Source organism: Fusarium coffeatum (genome assembly GCF_003316985.1).
Source record: "Fusarium coffeatum strain FIESC_28 chromosome Unknown BRIP53273_contig_84, whole genome shotgun sequence".
NCBI lineage: Eukaryota > Fungi > Ascomycota > Sordariomycetes > Hypocreales > Nectriaceae > Fusarium > Fusarium coffeatum.
In genome coordinates this window covers 274,437-297,534 of record NW_022157880.1, presented here as the reverse complement: position 1 = coordinate 297,534, position 23,098 = coordinate 274,437, and the positions used below count along the sequence as shown (strand labels likewise).

The following is a 23,098-nucleotide window of genomic DNA, read 5'->3' as shown; positions in this document are numbered from 1 at the left end:
AAGAATATTTAAGGTCTTGGGGGGTTTGCACAAGTAAAGGCGGTGGATAATGTAGGCCTTTCGAAGTTATCGTTAGTGTCATCTCATTTTGTCTTGGCACCATAGCGCCCCGAGGGTTTATCCGGACTGCTTTACTATAAGATCTGGCTTGCTGTGGAATTCACCAGAAGCCAATCGCTGACTGTATTCCCTATTTTTCAAGTCTTTGTTATTCGTGGTAATATGTATATATTCGTTACAACTAGCTAATAGGTCCTACTCCCCGGAACGACCATCTGTGCTTATATCAGTCTGTTGTGCCGTGCAGTCGCTTACATCAACAGTCGTTGGCACCGAACAAGGGAAAGGCGCATCCAGATCGACTTCAGCACGGCCACTGTGACCGTAGTAGTCTTCCAGTGTCTCGTGACAATAATACGTACCCAGAGTATATCCGCTGCAATTCGGCTTGGGAGAAGGATTGTACCTATACATCAAATCCATACTCATTCTGCTGTGACGCAACTGGGTACTGCAAGGAAAGTATGCCCTAAACCACCGCACGCAGTTCGCAATTTCGCCTCCAGCTCGAGGAAATGGATAGACGAGAAATTACTTCAGCGTGGGTGTTGGGCTCTCGAGATGTATGCAGTACGAAACATATGGGGAAATCGTACAAGGAAAGTCATAAGTAGGTGTCCCTTCCACCGTCACATTCTTCTCCAAACTGGGATTGCAGAGAAAGAATTGTTCGGAGTCTAGTTCGTACCGGTCTATTACATCACGGCAGTCAGGAGGGCTGCCCGCTTTCTCCTCGTCCCACCAGAGATAATCCCAACAGTCCGTGCGAGTACCATTGGCTATAAGGATATCTGGCACATCTCTAAGAAACATGCCATATTAGCGTTTCAGTGAGTTCTTTTGGCTCAGGCGTTGATTCTTACTCAGCACGTATATAATTGTTAAAACTGAGGAACAAGTCGCCAGCTTTGATAGTATGATTTGGGCTGCAAATTGGACTTGTTAATGTCAGTATGTATGAACCTAACTTTGACTTTTCTGTTCAAAGACCACTTACGATAAGATCACCAGTGGCTGGTATGGGTTTGTGGACTGTTCTATATCACATCTCGAAGTGTCTTCTGATAGCGACGATGGAGTATCTTCCCACAAGATGATCTTGTAGCATTCGTCGCAAAAAGCTACACGCCTGGGCGGCATCTGGAACCACATGTCGCAGTACTCCTGGACTCTATTGTTTGTGATTCCTGTTAGCATGACTAGATATGGCGAGTGATTTTTGATTCCGGACTGACCCTTTACTCATATACGCGCGTGCAACGTCCACAATTGCTTCCTCCATGGCATATGTGGGCTTCCAAATAGAACCGTCAGAGTAAGGTTTATAGGTGGCTTTTGAGCCGCATTGTCCCTTCAGTGAGTCCTGTAAGCTGATCAAGCTACTTAGTAACGGGCTTTGTAAAAGGTCTTTCGACTCGATTATATCGAGAGAAAGATCTGTGTTCAATCCGAAATCAGCTATGGATGGGCATGGGGCGTTAACGGTAAAGATTGCAATGCAGGCATCGCTGGCCTTATTAAGAGAGGAGACATCCAGTGCCTGAAATTGGAAAAGTCTTTCTGCTAATGATAATCGGTATCCCCAAAGAAACCAGATTATCAACACTGGGAAAGATCGGAAGAGTTGCATTGTAACTAAGGCACCATGAGTGTTCTAGACGGTAAAGAAAAATGCATGAATTTATTCAAGGGGTTACAGGGCGGTAAGACGGAATTCTAGCGCCAAAAGTGGAGGGAAACACCCCTAAAGCTCTTGGCATATAGGCGCTCATTTGTTCTTCAGGCTCCATTGTGTTGGCGCTAGCACAAAGCTCCCTGGGCTAAGATGTGATAAGATTACCCACAGACAGTAATTAATTTTGAGTTGATACAATAATACAAGCGGAAAGGTGTACGAAGCGCGGCGTATTGACATTCTCGGTGTTTTCCTTCGACGTAAGGTAAGCACTAAGTAGATCTGCATAGCCCCGCCTTTTATAAGACTTCGGCGTATTGATGAATGGATGATTGGACATTCAGAATGGTAATTGCAGGACCTCTCGGAATATTTTTGTGTTACAATTGGTGTGGTCTTTTGTCAGCCGTCAGCTTCCGTGGATACCAGAGGTCAGCTTGTATAAAGACTCTTCCATAACCCTCCGAGATTTCGTTGATCATTCTGTACATTCGTCAATAATGAATTCTTCAAATGTGTTAACAGAGCTAGAAGCTCACCTCTCCAACACCCAAGCCAAAGTGTACCACCCCGATCATCCAGAGTATACAAAACTCCAAGAATGCTTCATCGACAAACCCGTTCAAACTCTGGCAACTGTCAGACCCCAAACTGCAGCCGACGTCGCCTCAATTCTTCAATTCTGCCTCAAAAACAACATCGGCTTCTGTATCCGAACTGGCGGTCATGACTGTGCTTCCCGGACCCTGGTCCAAGGAGCGCTAGTCATCGACATGCGAGATATAAAGCACGTAACTATCTCAGATGATAAACAGACTGCTAAAGTCGGTGGTGGAATCTTGAGTGGGGGGCTTTGTGAGATTCTAGGTAAAGAAGGATTGGCTACGCCTGTGTAAGTACCTTTCTTTGTCTATGGGTTGTTGCTGATTGATTAGCGGGACTATTGCTTCGGTCGGATATACCGGATGGGCTACCCTCGGTGGCTACGGGCCTTTGACATCACATTATGGAATGGGCGTTGATCAAATTATCGGTGCAAAGGTTGTTACTGCGAATGGGGAGATACGGGATGCTGATGAAGAGATGCTGGTTGGTATTCGCGGTGGTGGCGGATCAGTCGGGATTATCGTGGAGTTGACTATCAAGGTCTATCCTATCAGCACGGTAAGTCACCTCCTGTCTTTCAAAGCCACTGCTAACAGTTTAGATTCTATCATCGACTATAATCTTTGAATCAAGTGACCTACCTTCGACTCTATCCGCCTACACCGACTACTACGAGAATCTCCTCGCAGGAAACAAACTCCCGGCTGAACTTCAACTCCAGCCCTTCATCCTCGAAATTCCAAACCTGGGAACTGTTCTTATGGTCGGAGCAACTTGGCACGGCAACAAAGAAGAAGGACATTCGTGGATCAAAAACGTCTCAAGTGCAGCACCTTGCATAATGCAATCCACGGAAGAAACCACCATGGCCGAACTATTGGCAAAGAACGACAAAGCCTTCGCAGGTCCCTTCTTCGGCCGTGTCTTTACAGTTAGTTTCACGACACTTACCCCAAAGACTATCTCCATCTTAAGCAAATACGCTACAAATGCTCCTGGTGGTGGCGCAATGTTTGCACACCACACCCTCCTCTCAGCTCAAGAACCTGTCAAATCAGTCTTTGGAACCAGAGCAAGGCATCATATGCTTGAGATTTACGCTCTTACTAAAGATGCTGATGTGGCTGAGGAGAGGGTGAAGTGGGGTCGTGAGGTCAAAGCGGCGTTGGAGAGGGAAGATGAGGAGAATGTGCTTGAGGGATCGTATGTTGCGTTGGGTGAGCATGGGGAGGATTTGAAGAAGGTTTATGGACAGCATTATGAGACGCTTTTAGGACTGAAGGAACAGCATGATCCGGGGAATGTGTTTAAACATAGCATTCCTCGGTTGGTGACTGTTGATGAGAAGGTTATCGAGGCTGAGTGATGGATATGTCGTGATACTGAAGGTTTTCATTTATTTAATTGAGATGTAACTTGAGTTGAGAGATCTACATACTTTCCACCAATCCTTAAACAATTCAAGCACTACAGCTTAAAAGGGCTCTTGGGTGGATTCGCCCCGATAGCAACCTCCATACCCGGATCAATCTTCTCCATAGCCCTCTTATACGCCTCCCGTCCTGTAACGCGTTCCAAGTACTTCAAAACATTATCAAATCCCTCCAGACTATACGGCGAAAAGTATCTCATAGTAGTAAGCGGAAACACAACCATGATATCCGCAACACTAAACTCTTCACCGGCAAGCCACTCGCTCTTGGCAAGTCTATCATCCAACATCTTCAACGCTTGGTTGTATCGCTTTTTTCCAAACTGCACAGCGGGCATGTCATCCGGTAATTTGGCGGATTGGATTAACATGATTCTTCCCAGCGCGGGAAAGAGTGTGCCGGGTGTAAAGTGCCACCAGTAGAGAAAGTCTGCGTATGCTGGGGAGGATGGTGGGACGAAGAGTTTGCCGGAAGCGTATTTTTGCGAGATGTACTCTACGCAAGCGGCGCTCTCGGCAAGGGTGAGATTGTCATCTTGAATGACGGGGGCTGCGCCCATGGGGTGCAAGGCTTTGAACTCTGGTGGTGCGAGGAGAGGGGAGCGTTTGTAGAGTTTTAGGTCGTAGGGAATGTTGAGTTCTTCGCAGAGCCAGGGGATGCGCTCGGATTGGGAGACTTGGAGGTGGTGAACTGTGAGGCCCATGGTGACGGGTACTTAGGTCAAATGAGTTGATATGATTTGGGTGGGTTGAATATCAGTTTTGAGATGTCAATGTTGTTGAGCTTGGCAAGTCAGAGCTTTTTATATCAGCTTCACGGGCTCTTATATCAGTCCGTGACAATCGTCATTATGGAGTGTGGCATTTCCCGTGCCGAGGCATTTACCGGTTCCACTTGACGATCTGAAGCTTTATCGACCAATGATAGCATTTACCGTATCGGTAAATATCGATCCGTAGACACTAGAGCAATTTGGGCGAGGTGGGGCTATGATTTGTAATTCTTCAGCGATCCAACTACCCTGTATGAGATGATCATTCTCGAAAGATTTCAAGATAAACAATAAATAGCCCGATTCTTTATGTAATGTTACCAACGGGGAATAAACTATTTTATTTTCAATATATCTTTCAAATCCCGAAAGGTGAGTATAGTAAAAGTCTAGAGACTATGTTTTGTTGACTTTTCTACCTCTGTGGTCTTTTTGGTATCGATCTATTTTTAAATTGTTATAGTCATGTCAGTCCCACTGAGCTTTCAGCTGCTAGAGGATCAACAACCTCGCAATTTATCAAAACTTGCATGAAACTACTAAAGTGTTTCGCCTCTTATTTACCTCCTATGCTCCTCTTATGTCGTTAGACTAAGACTCAGCTAAGACCACGACTTCATTAGCTATCGTCCGTCGTTTATCGGATGGACAATGGTGTTTCCGAGTCTCCAATATACAGATCGCACCATCGCCCGACTCTCTCAAGCATATCAAGCCAATAAGACTGCCTCTCAATCCCGTGTCCCTCACCAGGATATTTCACAAATTCGCACTTTAGATCATAATGTCGTAAAGCTCTTCTAAATCCCTCGGCCTGCGAAAACGGGCATCGTTCATCCTTCTCACCGTGCAAAATCAACATAGGCGGAATAACAGGTTTCCCTTCACGACGAGATCGTTCCACCGCGGCGAATACCTCCCAAATGGCACTACCCTGGCGATTCCTTGTATCGTCATGTGGCAGTGTCCAGATCGTATGACCCCCTGCGAGTTCAACCTCATAGGTCGAGCCGAGATCGGCTGTTATTGCAAGACTTTCTATATCGACAACTCCAGCGCCTGCGATTGCGGCTTTGAAGCGCCATCCTAGATCGTGGTCACCGTTGCGCACGCTGCAGAGGTATGTTAGGAGACCGCCTTGACTCCATCCTCCGACCATGAGTTTTTTCGGGTCGGCAAAACCTTTCTTGATAGCAGCGTCTGTGATAGTGACTATATCCTCATAGTCATATTTGCCTTGCCCACCGATGCTGTACATGGCGAAGTGCTTACCCCTACCTGATCCGCCTCGGTATTGAGGAAGAAGAACGCCATAGCCCTTCGAAAGAAGGTAAGGCGCCCAATTGAAGCACGTGGTATCGAAGCTATTGCAGTCGCGATCCCTTGGGCCACCATGGATCAAGACGATCGTTGGAAGAGGTTGGTTTGGTTTCCTTGGCCCTTCTGAGCTGTCGGTAGACCCTGCTCCTGTCGGGGTAAGGTACAGTCCATCTAATTCGACTTCCCCATCGGAAGATTGACAAGTAAATTGGTTGAAAGAGCCAAAGGAGTGATCCTTAAGTGCTTCGCCGTGATTGGAGACTTTGACCCGACTTGAGTCATGATCTCCGATGATGAAGACTTCGTAAGGAGTGTTAACGTCCGAAAGAGTAGCCGCTAGTCTTGGGATGCCCTTTGGGTCTATTTGGATATCCCAAGCCCAAATCTCGGTCTCAGTGAAAAACTCGTAACCATCTATACTGCTGATGAGACTCTTGTCTTTACGTTGGCGGTTTACGTATATCTTATCATTCGCGATCCGCATATCGTCGGCATCATCTCTGAGGCCGTATGCAACGCGAGTGAACTTAGTAGTTGAGGCCGCTGGGTCGATTGAATATACTGCTCTTCCTCCAGAGTCTTTATCTGACGGTGTGCCTGTGATGATGTTAGAACTGATCAAAACCATGATTAACCCTCGCTATCCTGAACATACCTGTGATAAAGTAGATCTTGCCATCGGGCGCCCAAATTAAATTATAAGGCTCGTTCATGACCGTACAGAGATGCATGACCTCGCCGGTTCCCACATCAACGGTTGAAATCGAAGTGCCCGTCAACATCGCCTCTTCGATATGGGGGTTCTGAGTACTGAAGAAGACCAAAAATTGCCCATCAGGGCTCCAAGCGATCTCTCCAATGTGCACTTCACCAACGAGGACCCTAGTCTCAAGGGTCTCTACGTCCAAAAGCCTAAGTTTAGCATAGTTCCACTTTTCGCCCCAGACCTCGGGCTTTTCATCTTCGTCATTGTCCTCGCCTTTCTCTTTTTCATCAGGCGAAACATACGCAATTGTCTTTCCATCAGGAGAAAAAGTATATGAGTCGATATCCTGCTCGTTATCTTCCTTTGTCAGAGGAAGTGGATCGCCTCCCTCTAGAGAAAGCAGCCAAATAGCAGAACTTTCGCCTGGCTTAGCCCTATCAGATAAGAAGGCGATACGAGTATTATCTTGTGGGTGCCAGGTTGGGTTGCTGTCGTTGTATTTCCCCGATGTCAATTTCCGAGAGGAATCGGCTTCGTTCGTCGCGAGCCATAATGTCGATACATGGTTCTTGCCCTTTCGTTGACCGCCTGACAGAGAAGTTGAGTACACTATCTTTTCGCCGTTGGGTGAGAATTTGATGCTTTTGGGGACTTGTAGATCACAGAGGGTTCCAGCGAAGACTTTGTCGAAGGACGGAGTGGACTGAGTCATAATCAAGAATTGAGTGAGAGATAGTGATGAAGTTGAAGACCGGAGTATAACAGCGAAATAATGTAGTTGACTTCGAACCTTTATTGTCTGACAGCGGAGAAGAGCATGACATCACAAAGAGTCTCTCTGATTGGTTAGAGACTGACAGTCAGCATATTTACGTATATCTGATTGGCTGTAGCGTTTAATGTCACAGCTGAAGATACTGACTTCAGTGACTCATTCACCGAATTGACTCAACGTAGGAAATCTTTTAGAATATATCTCATGATTTCAGGAGATCTTAGGAGAGGTCTTCTATAAGCATTAGTCTAAACCGATACGACGCTTAATCTAATCTTATCTGATATGCAGTCCGCAGGAATAGACCCATATATCTATCCTGTCAGCGGCGTTCGGACTCCGATACCTTGATGGATAGATAGTAGTTGTAAACCTATATATCATTTATATGACATCCCTTTCAGAGCTATCGATGCATTCGGTTGCCCGTTATTCTTTCACTCTATGAATCCAAGTTAACGCAACATGGCTTCAACAAAGAAATTATCTGCTAGCTGGAGTCTTGTTACTTCAAGCAAACGGCTCAGCCGTTCATCTCAAGCTGTTTCTATCGTCAACCAGAAAGCTTTCATCTTCGGTGGAGAATTGCTCCCTCGAGAACCGGTTGATAACAGAGTCGATATTGTTAGTCTGAAAAGCTCTGAAGGTAAACATCACTCCCCTTATCACCACTCTCACTAACACTAGCCAAGATATTGCCCAAACCCTCTCAACACCTTCCAATGCACCAACTCCACGCGTCGGCTCCCCAAGCACAACAATTGGTTCAAAGCTATATCTCTTCTCCGGCCGCGGCGGGCTGGAGATGAAGCCAATTGAAGAATCCGGCTCTTTGTGGTGCTACGATACAACCACCAATACATGGGATCCCATCACTCCTACTAATCCGTCAGCATCCTCGCCCGCGGGTCGAAGCTACCATTGTATCACATCCGATGGCGTTGATAAGATCTATATCCACTCTGGATGTCCCGAACAGGGTAGACTGAGCGATCTCTGGGCCTTTGACGTTGAGAAGAAGTCTTGGACGGAGTTGCCTTCTGCGCCTGGGCCTGCTAGAGGTGGAGCATCAATCGCATTTCTGGATGGAAAGATCTATCGTATGAATGGGTTTGATGGGAAGACAGAGCAGGGCGGTGCACTGGACATCTTCGACATCAACGATTGTTCGTGGTCGACCACCACGTTCAAACCGGATGGCAAGGAAGGCCCCGAATCAAGAAGTGTCTCAACCCTTCTTCCTATATCACTCAACAACAACTCCTACCTACTCACTATGTTTGGTGAAAGAGACCCAAGTTCTCTAGGCCACGCCGGTGCTGGAAAAATGCTCTCTGATGTCTGGGCTTTCGATCTCGAGGAAGCTATCTGGCAGAGGGTAGAGACAGGTGATGGACCTGCTGCGAGAGGATGGTTCGATGCTGATGTCACAGAAAACGAGGCTGTCGTCCATGGTGGTCTTGGGGAGGATAATGAGCGGTTGGGTGATGTTTGGGTCATGAAGTTCTCGGAATGAAGTTTGACAGCTGCGCCAGTCATCTCAAAAACATGATTGGCCAAATTGGAAGAGGTCCTGCAGTAGTGTCTCGTATGTCAGCGGCTTTCGGACTCCGTGGCCCTTTGCACCAATGACGTTGGCTACTCAGTGAGACACTTGTCTTACTACGGTCTAGGGTGAAGTTAGCTCAGGTCCCTGTTAAATACCACCCGGACTCCGACCCTCCGTTATTACTGTGTCACCATCTTCTGCAAATGCTACTACAAAATGCCTGTCAAAAGGGCCTGTGACGTGTGCTTCAGACGCAAGGTAACCTTCCCTTATCACTTCATCAGTAGCCAATCGTTACTAACAGTCAAGATCCAATGCATAAAACCCGATCCCAATTTACCATGCGAGTGGTGTGCGGATCATAACTTGGAGTGTGCTGTTACGCGAGAGTCACAGAGGAAGAGACCAGAAGACCTGTAACTATTCCTTCGTCCTGAGTAATCGTATAACTGACACCTTGGTAGAGGTACACTTATAACTCACGTACAAGCGCTTACACGTCGAGTCACGGAGCTTGAGAAGACTGTTCAGCAACTTCGTTCGTCGGTTGAAGTATCACCGGCCTTTAATAACCAGATCACGCCCTTGTCGTCAGCTACCACCGAAACAGCTCAAGCCAGCTCTCCCTCACTTACACCCCAACCCTATCAATCTGTGAGGCAGGTAAAGAATGACCTATGTTTCGGTCAATATTGGTATTTCAAAGGCGTCCCGATCTTCTCTGAGAAAGGTGTCGATTGGATGGCATCCAAGATTGGTGAAAGACCAGAGTTGAACAACTTTCGCCTTTTCGGAACACAGCATTCTGATCATGTATCTCATCCGAGGCTAGCATTGCCTGAGCGGCAGATAGTGGAAGAGTTGCTCAGCTCTTTCATGTATTCGGAGTGGTCATCTATATATCCCATTATAGACCCTGCAACAATCGGAGAGACTGTTGAATCGGCTTACAATCCCCAAACACTGCATAGGCACGGAACAACGGAGACCTTTGTTCTAGCTGCGGTGGCTTTGTGTTCCAAGTTCCAGAGCACCGATGAGAATTCTTTCGAGGGTGACACTTATGCCAACAAAGCACAGAGCTATCTGACACAAAGCTCACAAGAAGGGACAGTCGAAAATTTGCAAACGGCACTCATGCTAGTAAGATATTTGACCATTTTTCGTCTGCTGCTACTGACGATTTAGCACATTTACAGAAGTTTATCAGGACAGTGGGAAGATGCAGCGATACTTCATTCTATCGCCTGTCGCATGATTTACGATTTGAAAGCTCACTGCTTTTATCATGGCCCACCCTCTGATCAACATCGCCAGAAACATATGCGTAACCTGTTCTGGCTTTGCTACGTTTTGGACAAAGACATTTCTATTCGCTTTGGTCGACCGCCTCTTCTTACCAGAGATTACTGCGATTTGACTCTACCACAAGACTCGCATGCGATATACACACCTCATCCAGATCCTTCCATGATCCAATTCCCTCAAGACTTACAACTCAATCTTTTAAAAGAGAACATTTGTCTGTTCCTCTGTTCGTTAGCCAGCCCAAACCTTCAAGATGGGACCATATTATGTCATGTGCGTCAACTCGACCTCGACCTCGAAACATGGCGCCAAAGCATTCCTCTAGCCTTCAGACCGAAACTATCACCATCGCCTGACAAACCACAAATGACGTCTCTACACAAACGACGACGAATCCATTTTCAATTAGAGTATAATTATCTTACGACGATAATCCATACGGCTATCCGAAGATGCGGTGCTGCTTATGCGGCTGATGAGAGCTTACCTGATGACTTGCACAGCGTTTATCATTCGAGTAGTGATTTGACACTGGAGGCAAGTCGGACCACGCTGCGGATGTGCAAAGAGGAGAATTTGTTGGAACAAGATGTCTTTGGGTTAGTTGTTCTTTTGTACAATTTTACTGATGCTAACTTGAACAGACATCTTGTGTATTATATACCTCTAGCAGCGCTTGCTCTGTTCCTGAACATATTGATCCATCCACTGGACGAAGTAGCACAAGCCGACCTTAATATTCTCGCATCATCAGTCACACTCTTCCAGCACCCCCAATTAACGGATTTCGACCTTGACTCTGTGCAAGAGTTGAGCCGGTTCATAGCCGAGTTGGTCCGCCTTGGCAACGGCGCGATAGGGAAAACAAAAAGAGACAGCGGAGCCTTATGATAACAAGCATTCCTTTATTAAAAAATGATCAATATTGTTGACGCCTTCTAAGAGCAAATCGCAATGATACCCCAACCGGATGTTATCCGGTCCCGCTTTATGATAAGCACCGGGTATAAGTCATTTCCCCGCATGACAAGACGAGGCTAAACGGTATTTAGAGGGCGCCTTTTTCATGACACAGCGTGCATAGGGTATAAAGAAGACTTCATTCACTTTCTCAACAATCATCAAACTCATTTCATCACTATCACAAAAGTAACTCATCATGGCTCCAACTGCAATCCAACCCGAGACCACCATGGCTATCCAGCCAAAGACGTCCTCCCACGGCCATGAACTCAAAGACAAAACCCCTCTGCAAGCTATGTCCCACGGCTCAGTCGTCCTCCAAGGAATCCCCAAACATCCAGACTTTTCATCTCACCGCAAATGGCAACTCGAACATCTAGCCGCCGCATTCCGCCACTGGCATCGTGAAGGCTACGTCGAAGGCATGAGCGGACACATTTCCGTCCGCGATCCCGAATTTCCCAATGCCTTCTGGACGAATCCTCTAGGCAGACATTTCGGCTTGTTAAAAGTCAGCGATATGATTCTTGTCAATCTAGATGGAGAAGTCATTGGCGGGAATAGAACACGACCACCGAACTCGGCGGGCTTCTTGATCCATGCTAGTATTCACAAGGCTAGAGAGGATGTACATGCTATTTGTCATTCACACAGTATCTACGGCAAAGCGTACTCTGTCTTTGGAAAAAGACTAGAGATGCTTACTCAGGATGCTTGTAAATTCCGAGGAGACGCGCACAGCGTGTATGACGCCTATGGTGGTGTCGTGCTGGGCAGTGAAGAAGGAGAGCGCATAGCCGCAGCAATGGGACCCAAGGGTAAAGGCTGCATTCTTAGGAACCATGGCATTCTGACAGTTGGTCAAACGGTGGATGAAGCTGCTTGGCTGTATACTTCTATGGAGAATAGCTGTCGGGTGCAATTGCTTGCTGATGCTGCGGGGGGCAAGAAGGTGCTTATTGAGGATGAGGAGGCTGATTTTAATTTTGATGTTGAGAGTGATCCTGAGATTTGTTATTGTGAGTTTCAGGTTTATTATGAGTTGGAGGAGGAGATGAATCCGGATTTCAAGAACTAGAGTACTTACTATAGTGAAAGAATATTAGAGTCAGTTACTTGAGTCTCAAAAGAGACTATCATCTATCACTAGTTTTAGAGTCTTTCACGTCGGTTCAATTCTCAAAGAACATGCTTATCAATTGTCAAATCTATCTGGGGTATCTCAAAGTCTATCAACAGGCCAGTCGGTATCAAACAAGACCAACTCCTATCGCGGTTACTTACTCACCGGTTAGCTATACACACTCACTGACCCCACTGATGTGTCATCTGGTTAATCCAAGTAAACCGAGTATCAAGCTCAGCCTGTCCAACACCCTCCAAATCGCGTCCACTCCAACCACAATCCCAAAAAGTAATCAATGCCCAGAGCTTGATAAAGCTGTGCAGATACCCAAACACAATCTGACAAACCATTAGAGGAAAGTCCTGGGGATACTTGAGAAAATGCGGAATCAGCTTGACGACCTTGCTCCAGAACATAAAGATGAGAAGAAGTGCAATGTCAGCCATGCCACCATACTTACTCATGAAGAGAGTGAAGATCAGCGCAGTGTCCCAGAGGAGTGCAAAGTTGAACAAAGCCGCCCAGTATACCATGAAGGCAGTCCAGGGATAGCGGAAGAGAAAGATTGGATCGCGGAGCATGACTGGGTTGCTGCGGACAGTAGTACGAGCCCAGCGCATAAGTTGATCCTTGAACTTGGGCCACTCTCCAAGAGTCGTTTCAATAGTCGCATCGTCAGAGTCCCGGAAGAAGATAAGCCACTTCTTCTTGATAGCTTCGCGAGTAAGAAAATTGTCGTCATCAGGTCCAAGTCCATCACCACCGAGGAGACCGAAAAAGAACTTTTCATGACAAAACTTTTGAAGCAAATCAGCGTCGTTGATAAATTCAGTGCGATAAGCTGCTGTGCGGCCGGAAACGACAAAGACACCCCCATCGATGGCGTTAGAAGTTCGAAGTTCCCAGTTATGGCGCTGGAGGTAGTTGCAAGCGATGAAATTGACGATGGACTCCCAAGACCAAATTCCAGGCGTAGTACGACGAACTCGCTTCTTAGTTGCGACTACTCCGACATTGTTATCCTCAAAGGGAGCGAGGACTTCGGGAAGAAAAGTAGCTGGCCAGAAAACATGATCGTCAGCGAATACTGTGATAGCTGTAGTGACATTAGGCATTGCGTGGGTGATTTGACGGCGTTTGTTCGGTTCTGAAAGTGCAGCAACAGAAATTTTTGTGTGGGATGCATTAGCGACAAGGTCCTGTATGACATTAATACACTCCTGCTTCAGCACATCTCCAACGGTGACGACCAGAATGAAGGCTGGATGATTCACAAGAATGCTCCTCACACATTCTTCAAAGTCAGGGCCTCGGGGGTCAATAGTCGGAAGAATAACTGTGACGTCGTTACGAGAGAAGTTGGGATATGGGCTTGGTGAGAAGGGACGGTAGAGGTATGAGCCAAGGAGATGTACGAAGAGACGGGTGTATCGGAGGACGAAGAGTGTACCGAAGATCTGAAACCAGATGTCGGAGAAGAGTAGCCAGATGCAGGGAAGAGAGGCGCCGAGGGGGATGAGCAGGAGAAGGAAGGGGATAAGACGGGTTGGCCAGTGTGATTTGGCGGGGAGGGCCTTGGGCCAGTTGTAGAATATTTCCATCATCTTGTCTCACCTTGTTTCTGTTAGTTGAGTAGATCCAGATGTTGTAGAGCCAAGAGCTGTTGTTGGTTGGTTGTCTTACCTCGATTCCGTCCGTTGTGTTGGTTGAAATGTTGTAAACCTAAGAGTTGTCAATTGACTGGTTTGAAGAGACTAGGTTGTGGAAGATTGTGCGAGTTTTATGTTAGGCCATTGTGGTAGTTGTTCGTGCATTGTATCACTGTTTAGCTGTTCGCGACTGTGACGGGAGGTGGCGATCACGGGACAATGGGTTTGTTTGTTGGCGCTGGTGTAGATGAACGAGTTGTTTGTTCGTGACGGCATCGTGGGCACGGCTAGACATAGAGTCGACAAACAGCTGTTCTCGATCGAAGGGGATGTCACTACCACTGACTACTAGGCGATCGTGAGCGGTTAGACAGTGACGGTTAATTGATAGAGAAGCGAGTCTACTGTTTGCGATTGGCACTGGCTCCATGATTTGGGTGAACGTCTTTTCAATCATCTTTCATCTCAATCTTGAACTTGACAACGCGTTCAAACGACTAGTCACTGGAAATAGTTACAGCCAAGACCTTGCCCGAAGGTCACGCTACTCCCGGTCTGCTAGTGACACATCTGTTGACAAAGATGTTCGCTATGCGTACGTAATAAAACAACAGTTTTGATCACACGAACTGTCATTTGACAGTTATCTTTTATGATGAACCTTATCCTCACATCCTATAAGAGACACGGTTATTTATCCCTTATAGAGGAACCTTGGAGTCTTATAGTGTTTCCACTCTCAAGCTCTCCTCTCCTTCCTGATCCACCACGCCCAGCCTACATGAACACCAACCGTAAGTATAACAGAAACAACACAATAAAGCCAAATCCAATCAGAAACATGTCGACCTTGCTGCTCAAAGTTGAAGAAAGAGGTGCTAAAGAATGTCTAAGATAAGTCAGAAGGGTTATGTCTCAGAGTACATAGAGATCTCACAGCTACAAATGTCGCTGGTAGGAATGCAAGTGTAACCCATGCTATGGCTCTCATATCGGAACTATCTCGAAGTGCTGCTTCGGTCTGTTTTAGATTCATGGCATTGTCGCGTTGTGACATGAGGTTTTGACACTGTATTTGTTAATTGACCTTCTGTTACATCTGTCAAGTTCAATTACTTACGGCTTGCATCTGAGCTTCTGCCCTTTTGGCGAGATAGATACTTCGAGATCGATTATTTCCGACCCATATTCTAAACGTTGAGATTTTCATCATAATCGAAGTATTAGGTTGTCCGTACGCGAGTCTATGATTCAGCTCATAAAGCCAATCGAGGAGACTCTCATTGGTATGACACCTAGCCTCAATCATAGCACACTCCGAAACAATCGAAGTTAACTTTCCTGGAGCAGCCTCAAAGTCAACATCTTGTTCATGACGTCGTTCCCAGACTTTTTCGCCGTAGGCATAGTGATGGAGTTCTTCATGACGTTTGTCGCCGCGATAGTTCTTGTGTGTTCCTAGTCTCTTCTCAACGGCATAAATAGAGTCTCTGATGAGGGTGAGTTGCTCTGCAGTTCCCTCTACTCTCTTCTCCATTAGGATCAGCGGTACTAGAAGAGGATGCCAAGCGATGGATTTGAGTGTCTGTAATCGATGCAGGAGATGTTCTATATCAGTCTTGTGAAGCATATGTGCCATGATGTGCGTTGTTCGGCTAGTGGGGGAGTGGATGACGGATACACTGAAATTAGCGAGGTTTGCATCCCAATGATCCGGCTTAACAACGAAGCCTGTTGTGATGGTTAGCTTAAGGATCTGGATATAAACAGAACCAAGGGTTAAAACATCCTACTCACCATTTAGCCCTGATTCCAATGGAACTTCAAACCATGTCGGTGGTGTCTGCATTTTCTCGGCATAGATAAAATAGTTCTGGAGATGCAGCAAATCAAGGTGCTCTCGAAACCCTCTCCATGACAAAGGAGGAGCATTATTGTTCTCTGTGTTGAATGGTAAGATGCTGAGAGAATTGAATTAGCACTCGTACGTAAGGCGTGAATAAATCTCAATTGCACTACGTACACTAATCTGAGAATACTCGGCGGCCCATCTTCTCGGGGAAGCTTAGAAAGGATCAGTGGTAGTGATGTCAACAGATGCGAAGGTCATACCTGAAAGAACTCAGAAAGATCCCGTCCGCCATTGGGGTTATCAGACTTGAGCGGTACATCGGTGTATCTGACATTATTTACATGCTGCGATGCAGATGTTAACGTCCTATGCATTAGTTGGAAACGGGTTATTTACTCACTTCCTGTATCTCGACATATCTTGCATCGTCTGATCCAACAAACTGGTCAAGGAAACTGTCCCGCGGATGGTTGGTGAACTTTTGTATCCAGGGCTTGACACAACCTGCAGGTGAAAGAATAGGCTTCGCGGATGCCATCAATATGTTTGCCTTTCCAGGAAGTGATAACGAGTATCTAGTCAGAGACCTGTCATAAAAAAGTAGTGAAGCGGAGATCAAGACTTCAAAGTAATAGGTAGTTTTACTTTTTAAAGCAGGATCTTTTATCCTACTTTCAAAGCAGGCGCCAAGGCATACCGGCCAGAGTGGCAGTGCACTGCGGCCTGTCATCATGCATAAGGAATTGTTACAGTAAATGTCAATTCCAAGATTTGTGCATTGATTGGCAACGGCGATGGACTAGACCAGGGTCTCTGCAGCAGCTGGAAATAAGCCACATAGAGAGAATGCCTTACCACAATGTACTGCGGCATTATTTCAATTTACAATCAACAGATCTCAGCCGGGTAGTTTCATTGGGAAATATGTAAGTCACACCACTATATAACAACTGGTTCCTTTACTGAAATAGAAGTCCAGAAGTATCACAAACGTGAATGCTCGCGCAAATGGTTTCTCAACCACCTACTACCCTCTAATCTACAACCTAAAACAGTCCAAAAAACCTCTTCTCCTTCTTCTTCTCAGGAGGATAAACAACAATTCTATCCAAATCCGCCCCCTTAAAATGTTCCTTGCCATTATCAAGTCCACCAACAGTAATCGAGTTCTTACCCTTCTTCAAAGGCAACAACAAAGGCGTAGAAAGAATAATTCCCTTGTGCGTATCCTTCTGGAACAGCGTGTGTACCGTGTCAGTCTCGTTGTTCACGACTACGCTGCTGATACGTCGGACAGCCCATGTGCCGTTGATGCGGTCAGGTTGACCCATTGGTTGGTCGCCGAAGCCCATGTCGTCGATGTCTAGGTGAGCGTGTTAATTGAGTAGGGATATGGAGGGGAGGGGAGGGGGTTTACTTTGGTGGTAGAATGACACCCATTGATCAGCACCTTTGCCTTCTACTTCAAAGGTAATTGTGCTGTCGTTGCCCTGAATTCCTGTTGCGATGACATGATCTGTTCCAAAGGTCTGTCGAGCATCAGTATTGTTCCCACTGTCTGGGCCGATCAACTTACAGCTTCCTGGAGGAATGCATCTCCGGCAAGTTTAGCCTTGCTAGCAGGATAAGTCTTTCCCTTGACAGGCTTCCATTCACCAGTTTTCCTACACTCGTCAGTCTAGCCCATACCATCTGCCAATCGCACTTACACATTCAGATCGTAAATATCGTGCCAGACAACCTTGAGACTCTTTTCTTTCTCATCGATCTCAATAGGAAGCCAGACATTGCGACTTTCCCAGATCGAAGGAAGATCCCACTAAATCTGTCAGTTGAGTTCAAGACGGAGTTCGACAGGGCTTACCTGGTCGGCCATGTAGAGGTAAGTTGTCTTCTTCGTGCCATTGATTCTCCAAGAGAATCCAGACTGAGTACTAAAGGTTCTGGTATAAGCCGGCGCAACGAAGAAGGGCTGCGACCAAGGACCCTCGAGTTTATCAGCTCTCATAGCCACGACATCTAAACAAATTAGCACAGCCCCTCCATAGTATTTCACAACTTACTGTTAGGTCGATAACCAGTCTTATGACTCATAAGCGTCCAATAGCTCTTCTCCGTCTGAAGAATAGTTGGCGCCTCAAAATCATACTTGTTAAACCGATGCGTGACACTCTCGATGTCTGTGAGATTGCTGTTGAACTCGCTGACGTATACATCCCTTCCCTCAACGCGGTCGCCGTTGGAGTATAAAGCGTAGGATTTTCCGGTTTTGTAATCTGTGAAGGCGCCAAAGTCTTGGGACCAGTTTCCTAGTGGTGCGATGGCGTGGTTGAATTCGTAGGGACCGGCGATGTTGTCTGATGTAGCGAGACCTTGAAGCAAAAGACTGTAGTTGCGATCATCCGCATGCCACCACATCTACTCAATTAGCATCTCCTCTCTTTACCAATTCATATATGCACTTACGTGGTACTTCCCAGTATCCTCACTATACAAAACCTTGGGCCGTTGAATAATACTCTCTGGCGAAATATGCTCATGGCCCTCCTCAGGCGTAAGAGCCAAACCGTGAGATTCCCATGTCGCTAAGTCAGAAGAACTGTAGACGGAAATACCACCGCCTTCTTCTTGTTCTTCAGTCTTGTATTCGCCGAACCAGAAGAATTTGCCGCTGTCGCGATCGACGCATAAACCGCCGGCATGGGCGTTGAAGAGATTGCCGTCTGTATCCTTCCAGCGAGCGCCGGGGACGATCCAGGCTGCGCTTGTGAGAGACGCAAAGGTGAGGAGTGAGAGAATCATCTTGGCCAATTGACTGTCAATTGAGCTCACTTGATGGACTGCAGCGACAATTCAAGTGCAGAAATGTGACGTTTTATAGCTATCTCGGTACATCTCCTACCGAATCTCATGCGGCGTCATAAGTTTAATCAAGGTTAAACGCGGGGATAACCCCCAATCTAAGAATCTTAGCATGTCGATCCCCCGCTGGATTGGTAGACGCTTCAATCAGGCCTTTGCTTGGCGGCTGTTTACCCCGGACTGGAAGGCGGATAAATGGAATACCAATCAATCCTTGTTCAATTGAGCTTAATTCGTGATGAGATGATTCTCGGGGGTGGCTGGGCCGAATTTAATGCATTCATACTGGTGTTCTGGAATTGTTCTCGACCATCACCTGACAGTTTATGCATGTTGTTGTGTCTAGTAATCCGATTGACCGCATGCTAGAGGCATTTTGGCACTATGAGATGCGGCATCCTTCCGAGAAAGTCGAGAGTTACACTCAGCCTACTGGCCATCCAGGAACTTGCAAAAGAATGAACAGTCATGTATATGACCATCCGCACTCGTCGCATAGTTCGGACAAACTCCCCATTCCGTATATCCCAGCTTCAAATAAAATCCCCTCGCAGGCGTATCCGATGCTGTATCCAACACAATCATACTCTTCCCCAAGACCTCCTTCGCATACCTCTCCGCAAATTCCATCAATTTCCTCCCCAATCCGAGACCTCTTTCACCATCGGCGACTAGTAATTTTGCAATCTCGACTTTGTGTGCGAATGTCACTTTGGCGTAGGTCACAAGTTGGACTGTTCCAACTACCGTTGAGTCACGGGCCAGGACGAAGAGTTCGGTTGTGGTGGAGAGTTGGGGAGATAGCCTGAGCCAAAATGCAGTGGCGTCGATGTGAGATAGAGGAGAGTGGAAGCCTAGTGCTGAGGAAGGAGGATTGTCGTTAACACAAGATTGGAGGAGGCTGGCAAGAGAAAGAGTCCATTGTTCCAAGGCGTCATGCGTGTTGATAAGGTGTAGCTGAAGCCCATCTGGCCAGACAGTTGAAGTTAGAACGGTCATTGCGTTGTTGTAGGGAGGCCAGTACGGTGAAGTGTTTTTTATTGGTGTTGTCTACGACTTATATATTACTCTAGTCTTGGTTACATGTGAGTCATTCTATGGGTCCGTCCAATCGGGTAGTTCCACTATCCCACTTCAACCCCGATGTTGGAGACACTTGCTTGACGGCAGATGCACCTAGAAGCTCACTTTCGCCTTGACTCAGCTTTGATAGCAAGGCGGACTACGGGAAATCTGATATGCACGATGATGACAGCGGCATGTCAGACCACAATCTATGTCTCACTTTCTCAACAACCCGATTGGTGAACGTTTTGAGGACCCGAGCCACCAACAGAATGATCGACTTCTGGTCCAACGAGCATGCCAGTGCGACAAAGTGCAATTGCAGTGTTCTTACACTTGGCACTCCTTACATGGAATTAAAAAGATGATCGATCCCCTCGACCACGGCTCCAACAGTGCGGGGTGGCATGATGCCAAAGCCCAGCGACCATGTTCAGCCCTATTCCTGTCAGCAGCATGAGTCGCGGGTATGTAAATTTCTTCAAAGAGCTATGGACCTATCAATGCTATTAGTACTTGCAAGCAAGGTGTGTTAACGGTTGAGGAGTTGACAGTTCTTGGGCCGTAGCATCTGACCCATTTCTGTCTCGGCAGCTGATAAGAGCCAGGTTGCCAAGACTCTCTACTGCATTGAGTTTGCAAAAGCCACCATAGTGCTAGTTAATATTAGTTTTGCATGGATCCGCAATTGGGAATTGTGTCTTTTCTGTATCAAATTATCCTTCTGTAAGAAGCTGAATATACTGAGGGGTGTGTTCCTCATGCTACAATTATACTCAACTGCAAGTTACCTAAGCATTTCAGTACTACGCTTACTTTACCAACTGCCTACTTTCACCCCTGTAGATGCTCTCAAACGAACTAAGACCCAACTCGGCTAGTGTTGCGACTCCATAAATGCTGATATCTCTACAAGCTTTCATCCACTTTCATTCTCACCTCAATCTTACCCCCTCAACAATCCTAATATGACGCAAATCTACTCTGACGTGCTCGAGAACAAGTCCTTCCGTCTAGCGACTGTCTCGCTCGGAACTCGTCCTGATACTGGAACTGAAGTACCAAGTGTGACCCTCATAACACATCCTCTAGGTCCAGAGATCAAGTACAATGCACTCTCTTACACCTGGGGGCCACCAAGGAATCTCGAAGACACAGACAGTTCCGATGCGATCATTCTGTTCAATGGTCACCTATTTGCGGTTCAGCCAAATTTGTACGATGCGCTCCTCGAACTCCAGGCTACATGTGGCGAAACTCCCATCTGGATCGACGCATTGTGCATCAACCAATCCGACCAAACCGAACGATCAGCACAAGTCTCTGTAATGAACCAGATCTACGGAAGCGCTAGCCGTGTCATCGTCTGGTTAGGAAAGGCTACACCCGAGTTAGAAGCAGGCGTCAAAGCAGCTGCGCGCCTCGGCACAGAGTCCGTTCCTCATACCATTCGCATGATCCGCACTCAAACCTGGGACTTCAGCAATGATCTATCCAACATGTCAGAGAAGTATGGAATTGAACCTATCGACTTCGACGAAGCTGTCGGATTAGCTACATTGTTTTCGTGCAATTACTTCGTTCGCATCTGGGTCATCCAAGAAGTCTCCCTCAACAACGACGTCGTCGTTCTTTGCAACGGTACTTTCACACCCTTCGACTGTATCGGCTACACAGCGGCATTCTTGCACTACAGCGGCTTGTTCCAACAGGTATACTCTCTTGCTCCGTATGTCAGGAAAGACAGTTTTATGCGAGACGATGTCAATATGTTTGAGGCTGAAAGAATCGGCCTTTTTCGCGAGTGGTGCAAAGACGAAAAGACTGAGTGGTTCGAAGTTTTAGAAGAAACTGTCGATTTCGAAGCAGGGATTGGTCATACTCAACCGAAATCTGCTGAGATGTTACTTCTTCGGTTTCTGATAACGTCGCTTCAGTTCAGGTCGACAGATCGTCGGGATATCATCTATGGGTTGGGAGGTATCATGAAGAAAATGGCTGCCGAGCATGGATCATCGCTTCCTGCAGAGTTTGAGCCGAACTATGACATTGATGTCAAAGATTTGTTGACAGATGTTGCGAGGAAGATAGTCGAGACTACTGACTCTCTCGTTTATCTGGGTCTTGTCAAGGATCATAGTGCGAGAGACATTCCGGGTCTTCCATCTTGGGTACCCAACTTCTCACCTACTCCAGTCAACAGTCTCTCTGGTGCAGTCTTTCGATCCGCGGGGTCTTTCGATGTGTCCAAGCATATCCCTCACACTTTATCTGAACAAGTATTTACTGTCGATGGAGACGCTCTTAATGTCTCTGCCTTTTGTCTTGGCAAGGTCGAGAAGCTGGGCGAGGCCTTCCTGACTGCTATGAGTGGCGAGCAGAAGATGAATTCCGACGTTCTATGCAGTATGGAACAAGTCTATCCACACACTGGTCAATCATCGGATGAGGCCTTCTGGCGTACTCTTGTCTTTGACCATGACCTTTCATACCGACCTGCAAAGCTGATCCGACTGGAAGATTTCCAGATGGCCATGATGGACTTGATTGTACACCCACTGGCAATCCGCCACAGAGAAGCCCCCTCGCCAGAAGAAGGCCAAGCTCTGGTCTTGGAGTCAATCAGCCAAATGTCCTACCTGGACCGAGTATCCGCCAAATTCCCTTCGAGTATTTTCCCCAGGGTCAACTTAATCAAATCGATGTGTATGAATATTGGCCTTATTCCGAAAGAGGAAGTTGAACTGGATGATGAAGAACGGAAGATGTTGGCGGTGCCAAAGTCGGACCATTCTATGCCGCCGGCACTTGTATTAAGCACGACTTATATCGGCCATAGACCGTTCCTTACCGGCAGCGGATTCCTTGGAATGGGATTAGAATCGGTAGAGGTGGGGGATGAGGTTTGGGTTATTAGAGGATGTCCGACACCCTTGGTCCTGAGAAGAGAGGGACAAGAGCTTAGCTTGGTTGGTGAGAGTTATGTGCATGGAGTCATGCAGGGTGAGGCTGTTGGTGATGATACGAAGTGGGAAAAGATCCAGATAGTTTAGAGATCCAGTGGGTACTACAAATAGAAGAGGACAGTCATTTGGTACATCATTGTGTCAAAGCGAATGCCATGATTTATGGTTAAAGTCATCATATCATATGCAGTAGAGAGGAGTAAATCAGGGAAGCGATAGGCGGAAGATTGTGTGCGTCCATAACAGGAAATAAACTGGATCGCCAACGTTACACAATACGATGTTGGTTCTACTCAATGCTACGCCAAGCATGTTCGCATAAAAGACAGAACTTGGATACAGATTGCGCGTTTTCTTTGTTCTCTCTTTCATTCTTCTTTGAACAAATATTGCAAGACCGGCTGTTCAAAC

General features: G+C 46.7%; 8 protein-coding genes across 8 annotated transcripts; 4 read left to right on the top strand and 4 right to left on the bottom strand.

The window, feature by feature from the left end:
• Window positions 1-2,235: 2,235 nt before the first annotated feature.
• On the top strand, window positions 2,236-3,707 carry FIESC28_04145 (uncharacterized protein; the record flags this gene model as incomplete). Its single annotated transcript, XM_031158292.1, has 3 exons — window positions 2,236-2,627; window positions 2,671-2,899; window positions 2,943-3,707. 3 exons carry the CDS (start codon window positions 2,236-2,238, stop codon window positions 3,705-3,707), a joined length of 1,386 nt encoding a protein of 461 aa, XP_031017741.1.
• A 101-nt stretch (window positions 3,708-3,808) lies between these two features.
• On the bottom strand, window positions 3,809-4,477 carry FIESC28_04144 (uncharacterized protein; the record flags this gene model as incomplete). The annotated part of the gene is made up of 1 exon (XM_031158291.1): window positions 3,809-4,477. One exon carries the CDS (start codon window positions 4,475-4,477, stop codon window positions 3,809-3,811), a length of 669 nt encoding a protein of 222 aa, XP_031017740.1.
• Window positions 4,478-5,183: 706 nt separating this feature from the next.
• Window positions 5,184-7,284, bottom strand: FIESC28_04143 (uncharacterized protein; the record flags this gene model as incomplete). The annotated part of the gene is made up of 2 exons (XM_031158290.1): window positions 5,184-6,463; window positions 6,522-7,284. 2 exons carry the CDS (start codon window positions 7,282-7,284, stop codon window positions 5,184-5,186), a joined length of 2,043 nt encoding a protein of 680 aa, XP_031017739.1.
• A 528-nt stretch (window positions 7,285-7,812) lies between these two features.
• Window positions 7,813-11,095, top strand: FIESC28_04142 (uncharacterized protein; the record flags this gene model as incomplete). The annotated part of the gene is made up of 5 exons (XM_031158289.1): window positions 7,813-7,993; window positions 8,040-8,850; window positions 9,361-10,039; window positions 10,085-10,803; window positions 10,849-11,095. 5 exons carry the CDS (start codon window positions 7,813-7,815, stop codon window positions 11,093-11,095), a joined length of 2,637 nt encoding a protein of 878 aa, XP_031017738.1.
• Window positions 11,096-11,363: 268 nt separating this feature from the next.
• FIESC28_04141 (uncharacterized protein) lies at window positions 11,364-12,245 on the top strand (the record flags this gene model as incomplete). The annotated part of the gene is made up of 1 exon (XM_031158288.1): window positions 11,364-12,245. One exon carries the CDS (start codon window positions 11,364-11,366, stop codon window positions 12,243-12,245), a length of 882 nt encoding a protein of 293 aa, XP_031017737.1.
• A 227-nt stretch (window positions 12,246-12,472) lies between these two features.
• Window positions 12,473-13,897, bottom strand: FIESC28_04140 (uncharacterized protein; the record flags this gene model as incomplete). The annotated part of the gene is made up of 1 exon (XM_031158287.1): window positions 12,473-13,897. The coding sequence occupies one exon, from the start codon at window positions 13,895-13,897 to the stop codon at window positions 12,473-12,475; it is 1,425 nt and encodes a 474-aa protein (XP_031017736.1).
• Window positions 13,898-14,681: 784 nt separating this feature from the next.
• FIESC28_04139 (uncharacterized protein) lies at window positions 14,682-18,596 on the bottom strand (the record flags this gene model as incomplete). The annotated part of the gene is made up of 15 exons (XM_031158286.1): window positions 14,682-14,831; window positions 14,880-15,011; window positions 15,063-15,132; window positions 15,181-15,673; window positions 15,740-15,903; window positions 15,966-16,006; window positions 16,055-16,138; window positions 16,195-16,381; window positions 16,860-17,157; window positions 17,212-17,323; window positions 17,371-17,458; window positions 17,504-17,613; window positions 17,659-17,813; window positions 17,858-18,212; window positions 18,261-18,596. The coding sequence occupies 15 exons, from the start codon at window positions 18,594-18,596 to the stop codon at window positions 14,682-14,684; spliced, it is 2,775 nt and encodes a 924-aa protein (XP_031017735.1).
• A 2,093-nt stretch (window positions 18,597-20,689) lies between these two features.
• FIESC28_04138 (uncharacterized protein) lies at window positions 20,690-22,774 on the top strand (the record flags this gene model as incomplete). The annotated part of the gene is made up of 1 exon (XM_031158285.1): window positions 20,690-22,774. One exon carries the CDS (start codon window positions 20,690-20,692, stop codon window positions 22,772-22,774), a length of 2,085 nt encoding a protein of 694 aa, XP_031017734.1.
• Window positions 22,775-23,098: the final 324 nt, after the last annotated feature.